This window comes from Neolamprologus multifasciatus, chromosome 7, assembly GCF_963576455.1.
Source record: "Neolamprologus multifasciatus chromosome 7, fNeoMul1.2, whole genome shotgun sequence".
Taxonomy (NCBI): Eukaryota; Metazoa; Chordata; class Actinopteri; order Cichliformes; family Cichlidae; genus Neolamprologus; species Neolamprologus multifasciatus.
In genome coordinates this window covers 7277924-7295402 of record NC_140445.1, presented here as the reverse complement: position 1 = coordinate 7295402, position 17479 = coordinate 7277924, and the positions used below count along the sequence as shown (strand labels likewise).

Below are 17479 nucleotides of genomic sequence, written 5' to 3'. Positions count from 1 at the left end.
CCAAACAGCCAACAATTTAAAATCAACAAGTCACTGCTGCTGTAATACTTTGTACGCAGACAAAACAAGTACAATGTCCAAAACTTGAAAGTTGTATTTTATGATTTATTTATCCAGTTTAGCAAGCAATAAACAAAAGATCAATTTTTATTGTTTCCTGCTGCTTCTGCTGTTCTGGTAAAAAATGAAAAGAAAAAAGAGGTAAGTATTATTTCTCAGTTGCAGTGAATAGAAAATTAAACTGTAGGAAACTAAACAGAAGAATGAAGAAGAGAAATAACAAGTTAAGATAAACCAGTGACACACTCCAGGGCCAGGTCAACCCTGGCAGGGCCTCCTTGGATGAGGGTGTGTAAGGATAATGGCCGAAACACCCGATGAATCCAAGGTCCACTACTGACGATGTGTCGCAAACTTGTAAAGTATCTGGGCTGCCTTTCCTCATAACAGCCATCCTTCAAGATTTTCTCCATTTAAAGCAATGCATTATCATTGTGTAACATCTAGTCCTTTTACTGAATCAAATAAAACTTGTAAATAACCCCAAAATATAAGTAAGCCAACATCAAAATTTCAAAATAATAAAAATAAAAAGCTCCAACAGGTAGAAAAAAAAGAAAAAAAAATCATGGAAATCGGAGAGGATTGGACCTGGAATGATCAGGCGTTAAATGAGGGATTTCCTCCCTATGGTGAGTGAGTGAGGTGAGTTCCTTATCTCCAGGTGTGCAGGACGCAAAGGCACCCCTTCACCAGAAGATGTGGTTAAAACATATCACACACTTCAAAAAAAAGGAGGGAAAAAAGCACACCTTTGGCAAAGAAAGACAAAAAAATCTCACCTTTCCTTTTCTGAATACAGAAATTTGTTTTTTTTGAAAATTTAATTTGAATCATAAATGTATTCAAAATCTCGGTTTTCAGTGATCCAAAATTGCCGTGTAGCCTACGTGTAGCATTGTACATGTGCCATAACTAACTGCTATACTAGCGCTGCAGTATTGCATCACACTATGGTTTATGGTTTTAGTTATTACATTTTTCAGAGCAGCTGGAAAATAGACTAGTATTAAATAGGAGCTACATATAAAATAGTATAAAATAGTATGGATACTCACATGAGTACCCTCCCCCGGTGTTTTCCGCTTCTTCCGTCATGTTACCTGTGTTCAAAACTTAGCTGACAGTTCACCACCTGTTGAGAGCTTAAAATTACAGTATTAAATATCACGGCATATCTATGTATGTTTTTATGTTTCTTAACTTTGCATTGGCCTAGGGCCACTGTGAGGACCAATACCTATATGGGACATACAGATGTTTTATACAAATTACACAATTGTATATATTTGTACATTCGACAGTTGAGTCGAGCATCGAATTGCGTCACACGGCAATGATCGCAGCGTATGTTTTTGTATGCCTCCTTTAAACTGGCGCACGACCTTTGCAGATGAAAATGAAAAAAAAGTGCATTTTAATCACGCGTGAAATTGGAAATTTTCATCTGTGAGGTTCGTTGTACAATTTGATGTTTTCCTGACCCCTGCTGGTATCGCACCCCTCTAACAGGTCAACAAATATCGAGGGTTGTATTCCCTTGTATAATAACGCTGTTATAAATGCTCGGATTTGCTTTTTTATGTTCGCTGGCCATATTATATAGCAGACTCTAGTGTATAATGTCTATTATATAGAACGGCTTATTTTACTCTATTGAAAGATTAAATATGAATGTTATTGTTTTGTTCGCTTGCATGTACATGTGCCTGGTCGAAAGTTACTGTTGTTGCAGACTGATGCCAACAGCTATGCAGGCAATTTTTTTCATTACTGCCTTTGTGGAGATGCCTTTGAGCAAGACCAATACCACTAATGAGATTTATAAGTTTAGGTGATGCTTTTAACTAAGTGGTGTCTAACTCGAATAGAAGTAGTGCACTGTACTTCAAGTACTCCGTCATATATAAAAGTCCTGCATCCACAAAGTTTCTTATTATGAAAATAGACCCAAAGTATTAAAATGATAAAGCATTCAATGCAGAATAACGGCCACAGATTTTAAAACATTCATTATCAGGCATGATACCCATCATCAGCAAAGAGTCATATGACACCACTATGAGTCACAGAATAGTATAATTGCACTTCATATTTCGATCACTTTTTCCACCGAGGTTTTGACACCGTTTTAACTAATATTTAACGAAATACACAGGTCGGCGCTCTTGGACAAAGGCTGGGTCTTACGTCGCCTTCACGCTCACGTAATTACCGCATCTCTGTCTAATTAAAGCATAACAATTCACAACCACATCTGGGTTTTCATTTAGCATCCAAACGTAAATAACTTAAAAAAGTCTGAATAGACCAAACCAAAGTTTCGTCTTTTTTTTTTTATTAAATATTTACATTAAATTGGTTTTTAAATAGCTGTAAAATAAAAACACAATAATAATCATTATAACAACGATACGTTCTTCTCTCGGCAAACACAACAAATTAAAAACGAGTGTTTTATTTTTTAAAAAGGTTTGTTTATTTAAAGAAAATAATTTATAAACACGATTTCGTAGCACTCCTTAGTACCGGTGTTGTGCCAAAAAGTGATTGTCTGCCAAAAACTGATTTCCAATGTTTCTGTGTATTTTTTCTGTGTAATATCTTTACGTATGTTCGTAAATACACTTCGGTGAACAGGGTTTACAAAGGGGTTATATAGAGAATTAAAAAATTATCCGTTTTTCAAGTATCTTTACAACTCTGTGTCATTGTACTTACATTATAACCAATCCGGTCCTTTATCCCCACTTAAAATATTTTTACAGAACTATTGTAATATTTGCTGCCATTTCTGCTGTCCTCTTGGCCCACTTACTCTTACAAAAGACATTTTTAATGTTAATGAGATTTTTTTTAACTGCATAAATAAAGGTTCTATAAAAGTCGCTGCCAAAAACTGATTGCGGCTTCTACCTTGTTACATGAATGTTGTTTGTGGCTCAAGATGACTTTATGTCATCCATAAGCGATGCATTTGACATATGTTTCATATATTATAGCCCAACAAGTTACTTATAGCAGTTTAAATACAAGCAATCAGTTTTTGGCAAATACCGGAAATCAGTTTTTGGCAGACAATCACTTTTTGGCACAACACCGGCTTACACTTGGAAAAGCACTTTTTTCCAAAACCACGTGAATGCAACAGCGACCTTAGATGACATTTCAGAGACCCTTTAAAAACTATAGACTACCCCTTCAACATGATACATTCAACGCGTCCTGATGTTAACATGAAAATTTCAGGGGTGAATACATACGTGGTCTTTTATAAAAGGAAGGAAATATTTACTTAACGTTGAAAAACTGCGCAGCAAACGCCAGATTTTTATTGATCAGGAAGTGATGACCAATAACGTGACTCTTCTTTATGAATGTGATGTCATCTGACTGACGTCCATTAACGGTTTCATTTGGAATAATCAACACGAGAGATGTTAATTTTAAGCTATTATATTGTAAAGCAATTTATAATAGTCTTTAGCAGCAGGTTGGGTCCACGGAACAGACTTCTTAAGCGGTTGTGTCGCTTGTATCGGTTTAACAGCAACAGGTGCTTCGGAGAGTTATGCTGCATTCGGGGAGGGTTTGCTTTTGCTATTGTGTAAACATAACGGCTTTTCTGGCTACTGTTATAAATTATTAAAATAAAATATTAAAAATCTGCAATCATAAAAAAAAGAATAAGTTATCACCGTAGCATATTATTTAGAAGTTTTCGATGCGCGTATATGCAGATGTGATTGTAAGTCAGTTTAAGAGCTACTAACTACGACCTTAGTGAACGCCTCACAAACCCCGCCTCTCTCGTCCGTGTCTCGCGAACGGCAGGAGTTTAGAGCCTCCGGGTGTCATTACGAAAGTCAGTTCAGACTGTCCACTGAGGAGGACTTGCTCTCACTTTTCAGTTCAGGTGGACCTTTTTACATCTCCACTAACAGGATGTCTCCGTCCACGTCCCCCCGCTTCTTCACGGAGAGGGAGGTAGCCCGCCACTGCACCAAGGAGTCCTGCTGGGTGCTGATGGGGACCAGGGTTTACGACGTGACAGCCTTCTTGCGGATGCACCCGGGTGGGGAGGCACTAATACGCAGCCGCTCCGGCAAGGACGTGAGCCAGGCGATGGAGGGACCCCCACACCGGCACTCGGAAAACGCCCGGCGGTGGATGGAGCAGTACTACATCGGGGAACTGGACAGAGACAGCGGCACCGACGAGGCACAGGTACCCCCCTTCCTCCCTAACTAGCTAGGATGACACCGCTGACCTCAGAGTAATCAACTTAAGAGGAAAAGAAATAAAACTTTCTTCCCGCATCTTCTGTCGATCTAGTTAAAGATGTGTTAAAGTGATATCTAATTTTTGAACCACTCACCTGTTGAAAGGTTAAAGTTTAATATCTTTCTTGTTAACTTAGCTCTGTGGACTTTAGAGGCATAAAAATGTAAATTGATCCCAGATTTACGTTGTCAACTTTCAGAAGTTTCTAGCATGTTTGTCATTTGGCGTCTTTAATCCCCCCTGCCCTCCCCCTCCCCACGAGCCCTGCCAGGTGAGATCAATATTCCTCACACCTTGTTAAAAATCTGTCAACAGTGTCACATTTTCTACTGTAAGGAGGTTTAGAGGTGTTTATAGACTTCATTTGATTCCAGACCCAGAATTAGGAGAAGGAAACTAGTCCCGGCCTCTCGGAGCAACAGGTGTATAATCCGCTCTCATTTGACTTTATTGGGCGTTTTCCTTCTTAGGTAACGAGGAAAAGGGAACTGGTATTGATCATTGAGGACGGGAGTAAGGGGTTGGTGATGGAAAAGCAATGCTTGTGTAATTCCTAGGTGGAGGAGGGAGGGGCTAACAGGTGACATGAGAGACCTGTGGGGTTTTGGTGAGCTCTGGTGGGTGTGGAGGGGTCAGACCTGTTAATGAATGATTCAAGGCCTGTGCCTGTGTGCGTGTTTCTGAAAGAAGGCGAGAGAAGGAAACTGGTTTGTCTTGTCCAGGGAGAGGGGGGGCTGCAGACTGGGGGGAAACATACCCCCTTCTGTCTCTGTAAAATGAATCCACACCCAGCCAGGTCCTGCGGGTTTCTGTGTTTCTGTGCGTGTGAGGAGGGAGTTTGCATAAATCTCTTGCAGACACAGTTCACATTTACATGGCTTGCCCACTCTCGCGTGTGTCCTTGCTTGTTGGTTGCATCTCTGCACAGAAAGTTTACACAACTGCACTAATAAAATGCTCGGCCTCTGTGGGACTTCGAGGGTTAGTGACTGATAAGCTGTAAGTACAAAGGAAATTACTTTTGGACCCCTTTGTCTGTCAGCTGTGAGATCTGCACATACGTGTAGTTGACAAATTTGGATGGGGGGGCTATGACTACAAAGGAGTCAGATCGCCTTGAGGCGACTTTTGTTGTGATTTGGCGCTATATAAATAAAATTGAATTGAATTGAATAGATTGATCCAAAAGATGCCAGACCCTGCCTTTTACTACCACTGGATCCCCACACTATAGAGGCCAAGCCTATGGGTTTTTCCTTTAATTTGTCATTTTTAATGTCTTGCTTATGGCTGATGGAGGATCTGCGTGGCAGTTATGTAAACACACATTTTCACACCGTTTCACATGAGTTGTCTGTGATGTTGCGTTTTGTTTTTCTTAGCTGCTGTTGTTGCTTCAAGAGACAATGTAAAAACAAGTTTTTCAAGACTTTTGATTTAAATTGTGCCTCATTTGGATGCAATTCACGACTGAGGTCAGTGACTGGGTGTATGGAGGACCTGTTTTGATTCATGTCAAAATAATCCGTATTTCATTCGTCTTTTATATGACAGAAGCCATTTTAACTAATCATGCCCTTCAGGATGAGACTTAAACCAGCTTTCTTGGGATTGGCTGTCCCTCACAAATCAAAAGGGTTAAACGGCATGTGGGAGGGTCTTCTGGGTTCAAAGGCAGATTGGCACAATGTCTGCTCCGTACCAGAATTTGTTCTGCACAAGGGCAAACGAGGCTTCTTCCTCCCTTTCACAATAAAAGTCCTTGACTTATATATCACTGTGCATGTAAACTGTTTACAGAAGTGTATTGAAGCAATTCACAACCATTTCTAGATGCAAATCAAGCAAAGTGAGAAGAAATCAAGAGTCAGATGAAACTAAACCTATAGAAACAAGAGAAAAAATACAAAGTTTTAACAACAGCAAGAAATGTATTTTTTTTATTTTTTTTATTTTAATCATTCATTTAGCAGGAAAAAATCAGGCTTGCAGGGTCAGCTCAGGTCAGATCTTAAAGATATGTGCTCTTAATCATATAGCGCCAAGAGTAGATTATGTTGTCACTAGATTACTTTTCTGAATGATGACTAATTATTGATTTACCATGGGTGTGAAATTCTGAAAGTATGAACACGCAGGTCACAAGACAGACCGACTGACTCAACAGGATATTCCAGTCATTTCAGTGAAAGATTACGTTTGTATAGTTCGTTCTCTATTCATGGCTGACGAACTGCTCACCCTCTCCCTTCCCAGTGAAACTGCTGCTAATGTGTGTGTTTTTTTTGTTTGTTTTTTTCTCTTTAATAATTTGCATTGTCACATCACCAGTGCAGAAACACACTCTGAGACTTTAAAGCAGTTTTAGTTCTTTGTTTTTTGATGGAAACAAATTAATAAATCAACCGTTTAGTGATAAATGTGATATACAATTGTGTGGACTGGAGAGAAAAATCAGTGGAAGTACCACAGTTTGGGCTTCAGACATGAATCTCAATACTGTTATTATTCTTATCAGCTATATTATTATTAGCCAGAGGTGGGCTTTCGGTGTTTGTGGGAAAATCTGCTTGCAGTAAAAGAGAAACCAAAGTTTAGTGCTAAACCGATTTCGTGCTTATTCCATAACTGTAATAAGAAAGAAATAGTCTTCTAAATATTAAGCCACTGTTTTAGATGACATATAAGACATTTATATTTTTGAGTCATCAGTAAATAAATTAATTGTTCTGCATGTTTGATCCCAGCTTGAGGTCGATGCTCCATAAGAATGCTCCTAGTTTTCTTATTCTAGGAAGAAGCTGTGGAGCAGAGGGTTAACCCCCTGCTAAGTAGAAAGACGTACAGTCTATTCTCTGTCTCAGGGGAGACTGCCTCATAGGAAAACTATAAGACTGCAAGCAAGTCTGTATCTAGAAAACTGTGAGCTTGTATAGCGTGCTGTTTGAGGGAGCAGCACTATTTAAGAAAAAAAAAAAAGATTAGATGCAACGATTTCGTAGTAGGAAGCATGCATCCTTGAGTGACAAGGAAGAATCTAATTGTTTTCAATCTATATTTTTTCTAAACTGCACCTCAGAAACTCAAATGTCAAGATCACCTGAGATTGGCAACATCTCTTAAGCGATAATCTTTCTAAGAACTGCCAGTTAATAGTTGATCTTCAGATGGTAGATGCTGCACTGCAGTCAGAGCAGGAGGCGGGACTCGCTTTTCCCAGGTGTGTGAATGACAGAGGTTGTATGTGTATACGCATTTGGGAGGTTTACTATCAAACACTAGGTAATGTTTACACTATCAGCAAATCGAACTGGTTTGTAATAGTTGTTCATTCCTCCTACTGACAAATGGTGTTTTGAAATTACTTTATTATTTTTTTTCCATGATTTAAAAAAGAACTAAAACAGGAAGTAGTGCAGTGTCTTCTGAGATCGACTGCTCAGATAATGTGTGACCATAGATAGTTTAACATTAAAGGTGCTAAAAAAAGGATTTTCGTATACTGAATGATACTAAAGCTCACTGTTGTATTAATAGTACTCATTTGCAACAGTATTGATTTATTTCAATTTTTTTTTTTTATAGTGCAACAACAGTCGCCTCAAGGTGCTTTTTTTTTTTTTTTTTTAGGTAGACCCTACAATAATGTATACAGAGGAAAAAAAACCCAACAATCATATGACCCCCTATGAGCAAGCACTTTGGGGACAGAGGGAAGGAAAAACTCCCTTTTAACAGGAAGAAAGCTGCGGCAGAACCAGGATCAGGGAGGGGCGGGGCCATCTGCTGTAAACGGTTGGGGTGAGAGAAGGAAGACAGGATAGGAGACATGCTGTGGAAGAGAGTGAGAGATTAATAACAAGTGTGATTCAGCAGAGAGGTCTATTAACACAGACCTTGACACCAACAGTGCCATCTTTGCCTCCACCAGTTGACACAGGCCCTCCTTTCATTAGCAGAAGCAGTTGATGTTCACAACCTATGTAGTGTCAGTTACCCGATAACCACAAATCAGTCTGTTCTAGATTACATCATTGTTTTAGTATGCCTAAGTAAATGCCATGTACTGTAGTATTATTAGGAAGGTTTAGTCAAGGCCTGAATACAACAAATGTGTCCCGTGATTTATTTATTTATTTATTTTTTCTTTAAATATATACTAGAGGACTGAAGCCGAAGTGGACCAGTAAGAAGAGAGCAGAGACATCTATCACTGCATTCATAACAGCTGACTTCTTTTTCAATAGGTGTGCATTTTAACCCTCTTTTAAGAGCACTTTAAACCTCTCAAAGGTTGAAAGTGCTGTTAACTTCATTCACTTTTGTTTTTTGTTTTTGGTATGACAAATGATCCGTTTATCCACAAAACCTGCTGACACTCACATCAATACTTTTTTCCCCCCAGTCTTTTAGGCTACTGCAAATTTAGATTGAGAAAATCTAGTCATCGTATTAGACCTGACACTACACAAATGTTTGACTACGCTGAGAAGTTCTGTTGATTAGTAACTATGCATAACGTTGTTTCCATGTTATTAAAGTGAACATGTGATGCATATTTTAAGCTCTGTATTGTTCTTCCAGCTCTGTCCTGTTGTTCTTCTACTAGAGTAATGTTGTATGATTCAAATTTCAAAGTAATCCCTCTTTATATTAAACTGGGACTTGTTGAACCTTACCTCTGCCTCCTCCAAAAACATCCTTTTAAAAAAAAAAGAAAAAAAGAAGCCAACCTTCTTTTGATTGGCTGCTCTTTGTAAACAGAAGGTTTTGAACAGCAGGTGGGTGGGGCTTCTGAGCATTGTCATCACTGAGCACATCCTGTGCATCATTTAGAGTGAAAAGTAGAAAAGCTCTCTTAATTGTTTTCATTGATTACTTGCACATATGCTGATGTCATTATGTGTGATATCATTTGTAGCAGAACTAAGTGAAGTACAGGGTAGAAGCACTACTGCAATTGCATAACAATTTCTGTTATGCAAAAATTGTATAACAATTTCTGTTACGCAAAAATTGTATAAATTCTCCCACTGATTATCCACTTCAGCACTTTCCAGTTCTCTTCATGCATATTTCAGGTCATGTGAAAACAGAACTGCAAATTCATTCCCAGGTGCACCTTTGTTCAGTGACCCTGCCCCTGTTGTCTTGAAGGAACTGAGCCAACACTGCCTATCAGCCTCTGGACAGTATGTGGAAATACCTGGCCCAAAAGTGCTGAACACATTCCTTCCATTTTTGTGTCATTCAGCTTGTTTGTCTCACTTGTTCTTTCTGTAAACCGCAGAAAGGGAACAGAAGCTGGCATGTAAACTCCTGACATGCAGGAAAAAGGAGCTGCATAGTCATGAACTTGAGAGCATAGTAGCTGTATTCTTAAATGTGAATCTCTAATGAGGGGATTGTGTACATGAATGAACAACAGCTGAACAGAGAGTGGCCATATGTAGGATAGCAGTGTTGGAGTATAACAGCCTAGTTATGTACTTTTTGAGTGGGTGATGATGAATATAAAGTATAAACTCCGGCGTTCCATGATGGTGGCTGTTAAGTTTTGTGGACTGAATTCTGGAGGGTGTCCAGTTCGAGCCGGTGGATCGTAGGAATGCAGACCTTCGTGTGCACAGGTCTTTCCCTCCGTCACTCAATGGCGGGATTGTCTTTTATTAGAGGGCACAGAGAGGAAGATGGAAGGACCTGATCCAAATATTACCTTTTAATATCAGTATTAAAACATGCTAACTGCCACATGTGTGTGGCCTCTAGCTTTCAGAGCAGTGAAATGGTTGTTTATTAAAGACTTTGTCCTTCAGAGCAGGTTTTTTGACCTACATTTTCCTTTTCCTTTAAACCCCCCCCCCCCCCCCCCCCCCCCCAAATACTCTTCTCCAGGACCTGTGTCATCACTTCTCCCTCCACCAAGCTGTACAAGTGAATTGCCTCTTTTACTATTCTTAAGAACCGCCTTTCCTCTATCGCCATGGTGATACATTACCAGTAACATTGTTTACCTTTGCTGCTATAGGGACTGCAGACGCAGCAATTAGTGCACAGGTGCAGGCCTCTGGTGGCTTACGCCATCACCACAGAAACACCTGAGGAAGGGTGGGGGTCAAGGTGGAGGTGCACTAGGTGGATGGTCAGAGGGGAACAGAGCAAACATATGCCTGAAAGATTAAGGTAAAGGTCCCACAGGAGTGACGCCGAAGTCTTTTCTCTTATTGATTCATTTCACCACAGCATTCTTTAAATATTAATTTGTGTTCATGCACACTGGTCTCAGGGTACGTGGTTGCCCTTAACAACTTACAATTTTTAGTAGTTTTATCCCCAAGTACCCTGACCTTAAAAATAATGTCCTTTTTCATTCTCCACAACTTAGGCTAAGGGTTTAGGGCAGTCTCTGTCAGCTTTTGTCATAAAACAAGACAACCCCCCACCCACCAAAAAACAAAACAAAACCTTTGTGGAGCCACAAAATGCGTCCAAGCCTTTCTAATTAAGGTGACGCAGATTATCAATTATAAATGAAGCCGTCAACATTACTAATAAAAGCTTTTCATTGTAACTGTGTGAGTTCTTTATATTTGTTAAACAAATACCACAACATGGTATTTGTCGTGATTAGCTGAGAGGTATTAGTCATTAAGATTCCTTCCACCTCTTTCTGTAGCTTTACACAATGATAAAAGCACTCTTTCCAGCATGTAGACCTTGGTGGGGCTATGTGTGTGTGTATACAGCTTTGGTGGATGCAGCAGGTTGACTAATAGCTTAGGGGGAGAGCCCAACACATTGACACACATGCATATGCTCAGAGGTGTGTTGTTGCAGAAAAACAAACAGTTAAAGGTGTGGGAGAAACAGACAAGACTTTCAGACACACCCAGAGAAGGTGCAAGAGATGAAAAGGCCTGAAGAACTTTGCAGTATCATCTTTAGGGAGCGAAAGTGTTATTAAAGGGGGACACTTTGTGTGCAGTACAACGTGACTGCTCATCAGGTTAAGGTCTCTAGACAAACTTTTGTCTCTGGGGAATGCTGTGAAATGAGTGCGACATCTTAGTGTCTGGTGAAAAGAGTTGGCTCACAGCAGTACGCAGTCGGAACAAGAGATAAATGTGTCAGATATCTGGGGAATTTGCTCCTGCCTTTTGGATTTGGGTCTTGCTTATGGTCACAATATATTATACACCGCAGGCTGGAAACCAGAGTAAACATACAGGAGAAAGCTGTTAGGCTTTTGGTCCAGGGAGAATATAGGTAATAATAAGAGGTGTGGTCATTAAAGTCCTGGAATTTTCTTGTGCACCTCTGTAATGGGTTATGTGCAGCTGCTGTTTTTCTTTTTTTCTTCAGACTACTCTCTACACTCTGTTCTGAGCAGTTTTCTCTCATGTTTTTGTGATTGACACACGAGCGTGTCAAATCAACAGCTAAACACTTGATTGGCAGAAAGAAGTCAAAGGGAGCCAAATCTGGGTAGTTGGGTGAGAGGTGAGGTTTCGGTGTGCTGTGTGTCAGTTGTGAAACTAACATGCACTACACTTCAGTTAGGGGTACCCCCCCCCCCCCCCCCCCCCAGAGACTCCTGGGGTAAAATGTACAGGACACTGCTTCATGATTTGCGGGTGGGGTGTAAATGACATTCATGCTACTGGCTGAACTTCTGCTAATTCCTCCTGTCAAAACTGCTGTTTGGTTTGTATTCAAATACTTGTTTTCTTCATCACCACCACAGTCATGTGACATCCAGCCTCGTCTGACACAAAAATTAATGTCAGCTCTCTGCAGATGTTTGAGCTCTGCGATAAAGATGCAAAGTAAGTGGTCAGAATTCATGCAAGCCAGATATTTATTTCACACTGTGGCTTAGCATGCTCACACAAACAGCATGCTCACACAAAGAGAATGGCAATGTAAAAATAACATTATTTGGGGGGGCGGCATGCGGCTTGATCGGCATCTCTTAAAAAGTGACGTAGCTCTAGTAAAATAGATTTGAATGTTAGTAAAGCTGAAATCTAATTATTATTATTATTATTATTATTAATAGTTCAGACCCTCAACGTCACCTTACAGGAGCATGTAAACAATACCATAAAAAAGAAAAATGTGTATATATAGCAAAAATGGTAGATAAAATTTAGACATAAACAGTCATAAAAGTATAAAAGCAAATATAAAAACTGAGCAAGGTAAAAATGGCCTAAGACAGATCAGGTGTATGCAATTCTAAACAGATGGGTTTTGAGTAGTGATTTAAAAGTGGTGAGGCAGTGTGTGGTCCGTAGAGCAAGTGGAAGTGGATTCCAAAGTCTCGGGGCAGAAAAACTAAAGGCTCTGAGTCCCATGGTAGTCAAGCGAGCAGGTGGAACTGACAGAAGGGAAGCTGAAGAAGAGCGGAGTGTATGAAGGGGTGAGCATGTGTGGAGAAGATCGGATAGATATGGAGGAGCAAAGTTATGAGGCGCTTTGAAAGTGAGAAGCAGGATCTTGAAATTGACACGGAGGTGAATTGGAAGCCAATGGAGCTGTTTAAGAACAGGTGTTATATGTTCAGTGGATCTAGTTCTGGAAATAATACGAGCAGCTGTACTTTGAACCAACTGCAGTTTATGGAGGGATTTATGAGGTAAACCATAGAGAAGAGAATTACAGTAATCCAGACGAGATGTGACAAGAGTATTGACAAGTATGGCGGTACTGTGTGGTGTGAGTGAGGGACGAAGACAGTTAATATTACGGAGATGAAAGTAAGAAGACCGAGTGATATTATTTATATGTGCTGTGAAGGACAGAGTGCTATCGAGGATGACACCAAGACTCTTAACCTGAGGGGAGGGTGTGACAACAGAGTTATCAATGGAAAACGAAAGACTGGTTGGAACTGTAGTCAGTTTTGATCTGGTGCCTATTAAAATTAATTCTGCCATTAAGTTTAAGAAAGTTGTGAGTAAACCAGACCTTGATTTCACTTAAATAGTCAGAAATGGATGTGGGTGGGAAAGTAGCTGTGGGTTTGGAGGATAGGTAGAGCTGGGTGTCATCTGCATAGCAGTGAAACTGGATGTTATGCTTCCTAAAAATATTACCTAGAGGTAGGAGATAGATGTAGAAGTAAAGGACCCAGGACAGAGCCTTGGGGTACACCGAAATTAACTGGAGTAGATACTGATCTGTGAGGGAGTAATTGAACAAACTGTGAGCGGCCAGAGAGATAAGAAGTAAACCAGGCAAGTACTGTACCATTGATTCCAATAGATGCTAATCTGTGAAGGAGGATGCGGTGGGAGATAGTATCGAAAGCTGCTGTAAGGTCAAGGAGAATGAGGATGGATAGAAGTCCAGAATCAGCTGCAAGCAAAAGATCATTGGTGATTTTTACTAGGGCTGTTTCTGTACTGTGACATGAACGGAAGCCGGCCTGAAACTGTTCGTACAAGTTATTTCCAATGAGATGATGATGAACCTGTGCAGCCACTATCTTTTCAAGAATTTTTGCTAGGAAAGGGACATTTGAAATTGGCCTGAAATTATTTAGATTGGAGGGATCTGAATCATTCTTTTTCAGTATTGGAGTTATTATTGCAGTTTTAAGAGAAGAAGGAACAGAACCAGATATAAGAGAGGAGTGTACGATATTAGCAATCAGTGGGGCAAGAGACGGGAATGAGAGTTTAACAAGATTTGTCGGCAGTGGATCAAGTTTACATGATGATGACTTTGAGTTAGTAATTATGGAAGATAGCTGAGTTATTGTGGGAAGTTCAAAATTGGATGGAGAGGATGACAGCTGAGAAGGACAAAAAATGCAGATAGAACAATTGACCATTTCACAGGATGAGGGCAATTGTTGATGAAGATTCTCAATCTTGGTGTTTATATAAAAAAATAAAATAAAAAAAAAGAGTCCATAAATTTGTTGCAAACTGTGGCAGAGTGTGTATGTATGGCAAAGGTATCTGGGGGTTTAACAATATTATGCAATGTAGAAAACAAAGTGCGAGTGTTTCCTTCAGCGGATTCAATAACAGAGGTGTAGTAAGCAGATTTAGCATGATGCATAGCTTCTTTATAGTGTTGTATATGACTGAGATACATGTCCTTGTGAATAGTACGTCTTGTTTTCCTGGAGAGACGTTCTAGGCGGCGTCCAGTAGCTTTAAGTTGGCGAAGTTCAGATGAGTACCGTGGCGCAGAGCGAGAGAAAGAAACAGTTCGAGTTTTTTGGGGAGCCAAGGTATCTAAGAGGTTGATAAGTTCATTGTTATAGTGAGATACCAGGTCGTCTATGGAAGCTGAGGCATCAATGGTAGGTAAGTTATTAATGCCATGGGAAAGAGCTGATAGATCAATGCCCCCAATATTTCTAAAAGTAATTGAGCGCTTTTGTTTATTTTTGTATAGTGGGAGACTAGCATTGAATAAAACTAATTTATGGTCTGAAAAAGGCATGTCCAAAACAGCACAATTCTTAGGGGTGACACCAATATAGCAAACAAGATCCAAAATGTGTCCTTTGGAGTGTGTGGGAACGTCCGTATATTGGTGTAAGCCAAAATTGTACAGACAACATATAAAATCTCTTGTGGCTGAATTTGATGTGTTGTACATGTGGATGTTAAAATCGCCCAGCAGTAGTATATTTGGAGATAAAAGTAGGGTTTCAGTGAGAAAGTTAGAAAAAAATCAGTTAAAAAGTCAGTTGATTTTAGGTGGACGGTAAACAGCAACTAATACTGTGGGGTTGGTCCATTAATTTGAATCAGCATGGATTCAAACGAGGAGTAGGCAGGAGCAGAAAGAGAGGATACCTTATACTTGCTGTTGTACAGGATTGCAAGGCCACCCCCACGTCCCGACACACGGGGCTGGCAGGTGTAAACAAATCCAAACAAATTAAAAAATTAAAGGGTTTATATATGACTACAAATAGGGCTGTTCGATATAACGATATATATTGGATGACGATATAAAAACGTCTATCGTTTCATTTTATGCTATAGTTTGTTTCGTGGTGTCGCAAAATAAACTGTTTACGGCAATATTTTTTTTCATCGTTTTGATGGTCACTGTAGTGGCTATATTAATTTCTTAAAGTTCTCTCTTTCTCTTATATTTAATATAACCACACTACGGACGGACAAGCGCCTGTTTTTATGCGTTGTGGTTAGCAACAACGACGGTAACAGCATCGCGTGTCCGCTTGTTTATGTTCCACATAAACCTTTCACAATAAAGCTCAAGATCCTGTTGAGACTTTTCAAAATAAACTGAATCACGTGAAAGAGCAGATTATTTACGGATGAGAATTAAAAAAGAGCTGCCAGGTGCTAAAAAATAGACCTTAGACTCAAACGTTAGAACAGGCTTTTCCCCGCAGCACGCCGTGTAATAAATACTCACAAAGAAAACGGCGGCCATTACAACTTATGTCTAAAAATGTATAGTTTCATGCATCGGTTAAAACACTCGACTCCAGCTACATGACGCGCAGCTGGAAACACTTCACGCAAGACGAGCTGGCCGAGATTCACAGAATTTACAGAAAATGTTAAATTTTTGTGATTTATATCGTTATCGGGACGATAGATGTCTTATATCGGGATATGAGATTTTGGTCATATCGCACAGCCCTAACTACAAATAATCCGAACAGGTGATTGGTGTGTATCTAACCAGGTTATGTCCCCGAATGAATGAGGACAGGAGAATGAATTACACATGTGTACGTGACAATTGAGCAAAAAAGATCTGCAAGGGAATAAATATTTGAATGGAATACAGAAAGTCTGAGAGCCTCACCGTGTTCTGATCCTTTACCAGTGAACCGTCACCTGATGTTGAAATTTAGTTGAATGGAAACACTTCCTCTATAGATTGATGCAAACGGACACAAATGTTTTGCTGCTTCCATGCCTAATGCAGCTGAGGGAGTCGAATACCTTCAATAGCATTAATTGTAATTTTATGATCAAGGGCCTTCAGATTCGGTCTGCTCGTTGCTTATGTTGTTTCATGGTCAAAGTGCATAAAGAGCGTAGCACCATAGTGAAGGAGGTTGCATTGTGTTTGTATGGCACTCATTACTTAACATGTCTCGTTGTGGAAATATGACACTATATAGACAAGCTGGCTAGCTACAAAGAGCCTTTGATTCTTGCACAGACAAAAATTCACAACAGCCAGAGAGATGGAGAGGGTGGAATCTTGAGCCCTGGTCAATCAGGTTTGACTGGTTCTTTTAGTGATCTTGTAATCAATGCACGCACACACACACACACACACACACACATACAGTTATGCGTCATCGCCCTCCATTCCACCATCATTTTCTCCCCCCTCCCACCTCATGCAGGATATTTGCCCCTCTGTGCAGAAGGTCTGCCTTTCTAGATTCCTCCATAGTTGCAGCTGATTTGGCATTAAACAAATAGATACAGGAAAAGTACAACCCTGTGTATTCATTGTACGCCTGAAATGTTGTTTACATTGAGACATTCTGAAAGAAGGTGATGACAGGGACTTCTTTTTATTTATTTTCTTCTTAGGTCTTCCTGTCAAAGAAATCATGGAGATAGTAGTGTAGTCATTAGTCGGCAGCGTTAGTGCTCCTATTTGCATTTCTTTATTCACTTCTTTCCTAACCAGGTAAAACCCTGATCACAAAGATGTTGTAGTAGTTTTTTGAGGTTTTGCTCAAACGGCACTGGATAAATGAACATTTATTTTATTTGGGGGGGGGGGTCTTTTTAAAAATCCAACTTGTATGCACAATTTCTTTAATTTGAGCTTAGTGTGTGTTTCGTGTTTCTGTCACGCTTTCTGCCATTTACAGCTTCTCTCCCCTCCTCTGCTCTCCGTTTCACCGGTTCTGCACCTTCTAAATATACAAGAGAATTCTTTAATCCACTCGACAACAACTAGTTATATGATTGTGTCTGAACTGGAAACTTTATGGGAAATGTTAAACGTAACGTGCCGGTAAATCAGAACTGAGGACCTGTTTCCTTTCACCCGTATTTCGGCTTTCCTAAATGAACTAAACATGGAACAGCAGGGAATTTAATCAAATGGATTGACCCATAATTAGGGAGGCAGAGCAGATCCACAACCAAGATCAGTATCT

The 17479-nt window shown here is 39.9% G+C and overlaps 1 protein-coding gene across 1 annotated transcript in view; it reads left to right on the top strand.

The window, feature by feature from the left end:
• Positions 1–3881: 3881 nt before the first annotated feature.
• The window catches only part of fa2h (fatty acid 2-hydroxylase), a 33819-nt gene continuing 20221 nt past the window's right edge, over positions 3882–17479 (top strand). The window contains exon 1 of the mRNA XM_085165522.1: positions 3882–4287. Coding sequence (XP_085021648.1) covers positions 4006–4287 — 282 coding nt within the window. The 5' untranslated portion in view covers positions 3882–4005. The remainder of the gene's footprint in view (positions 4288–17479) is intronic.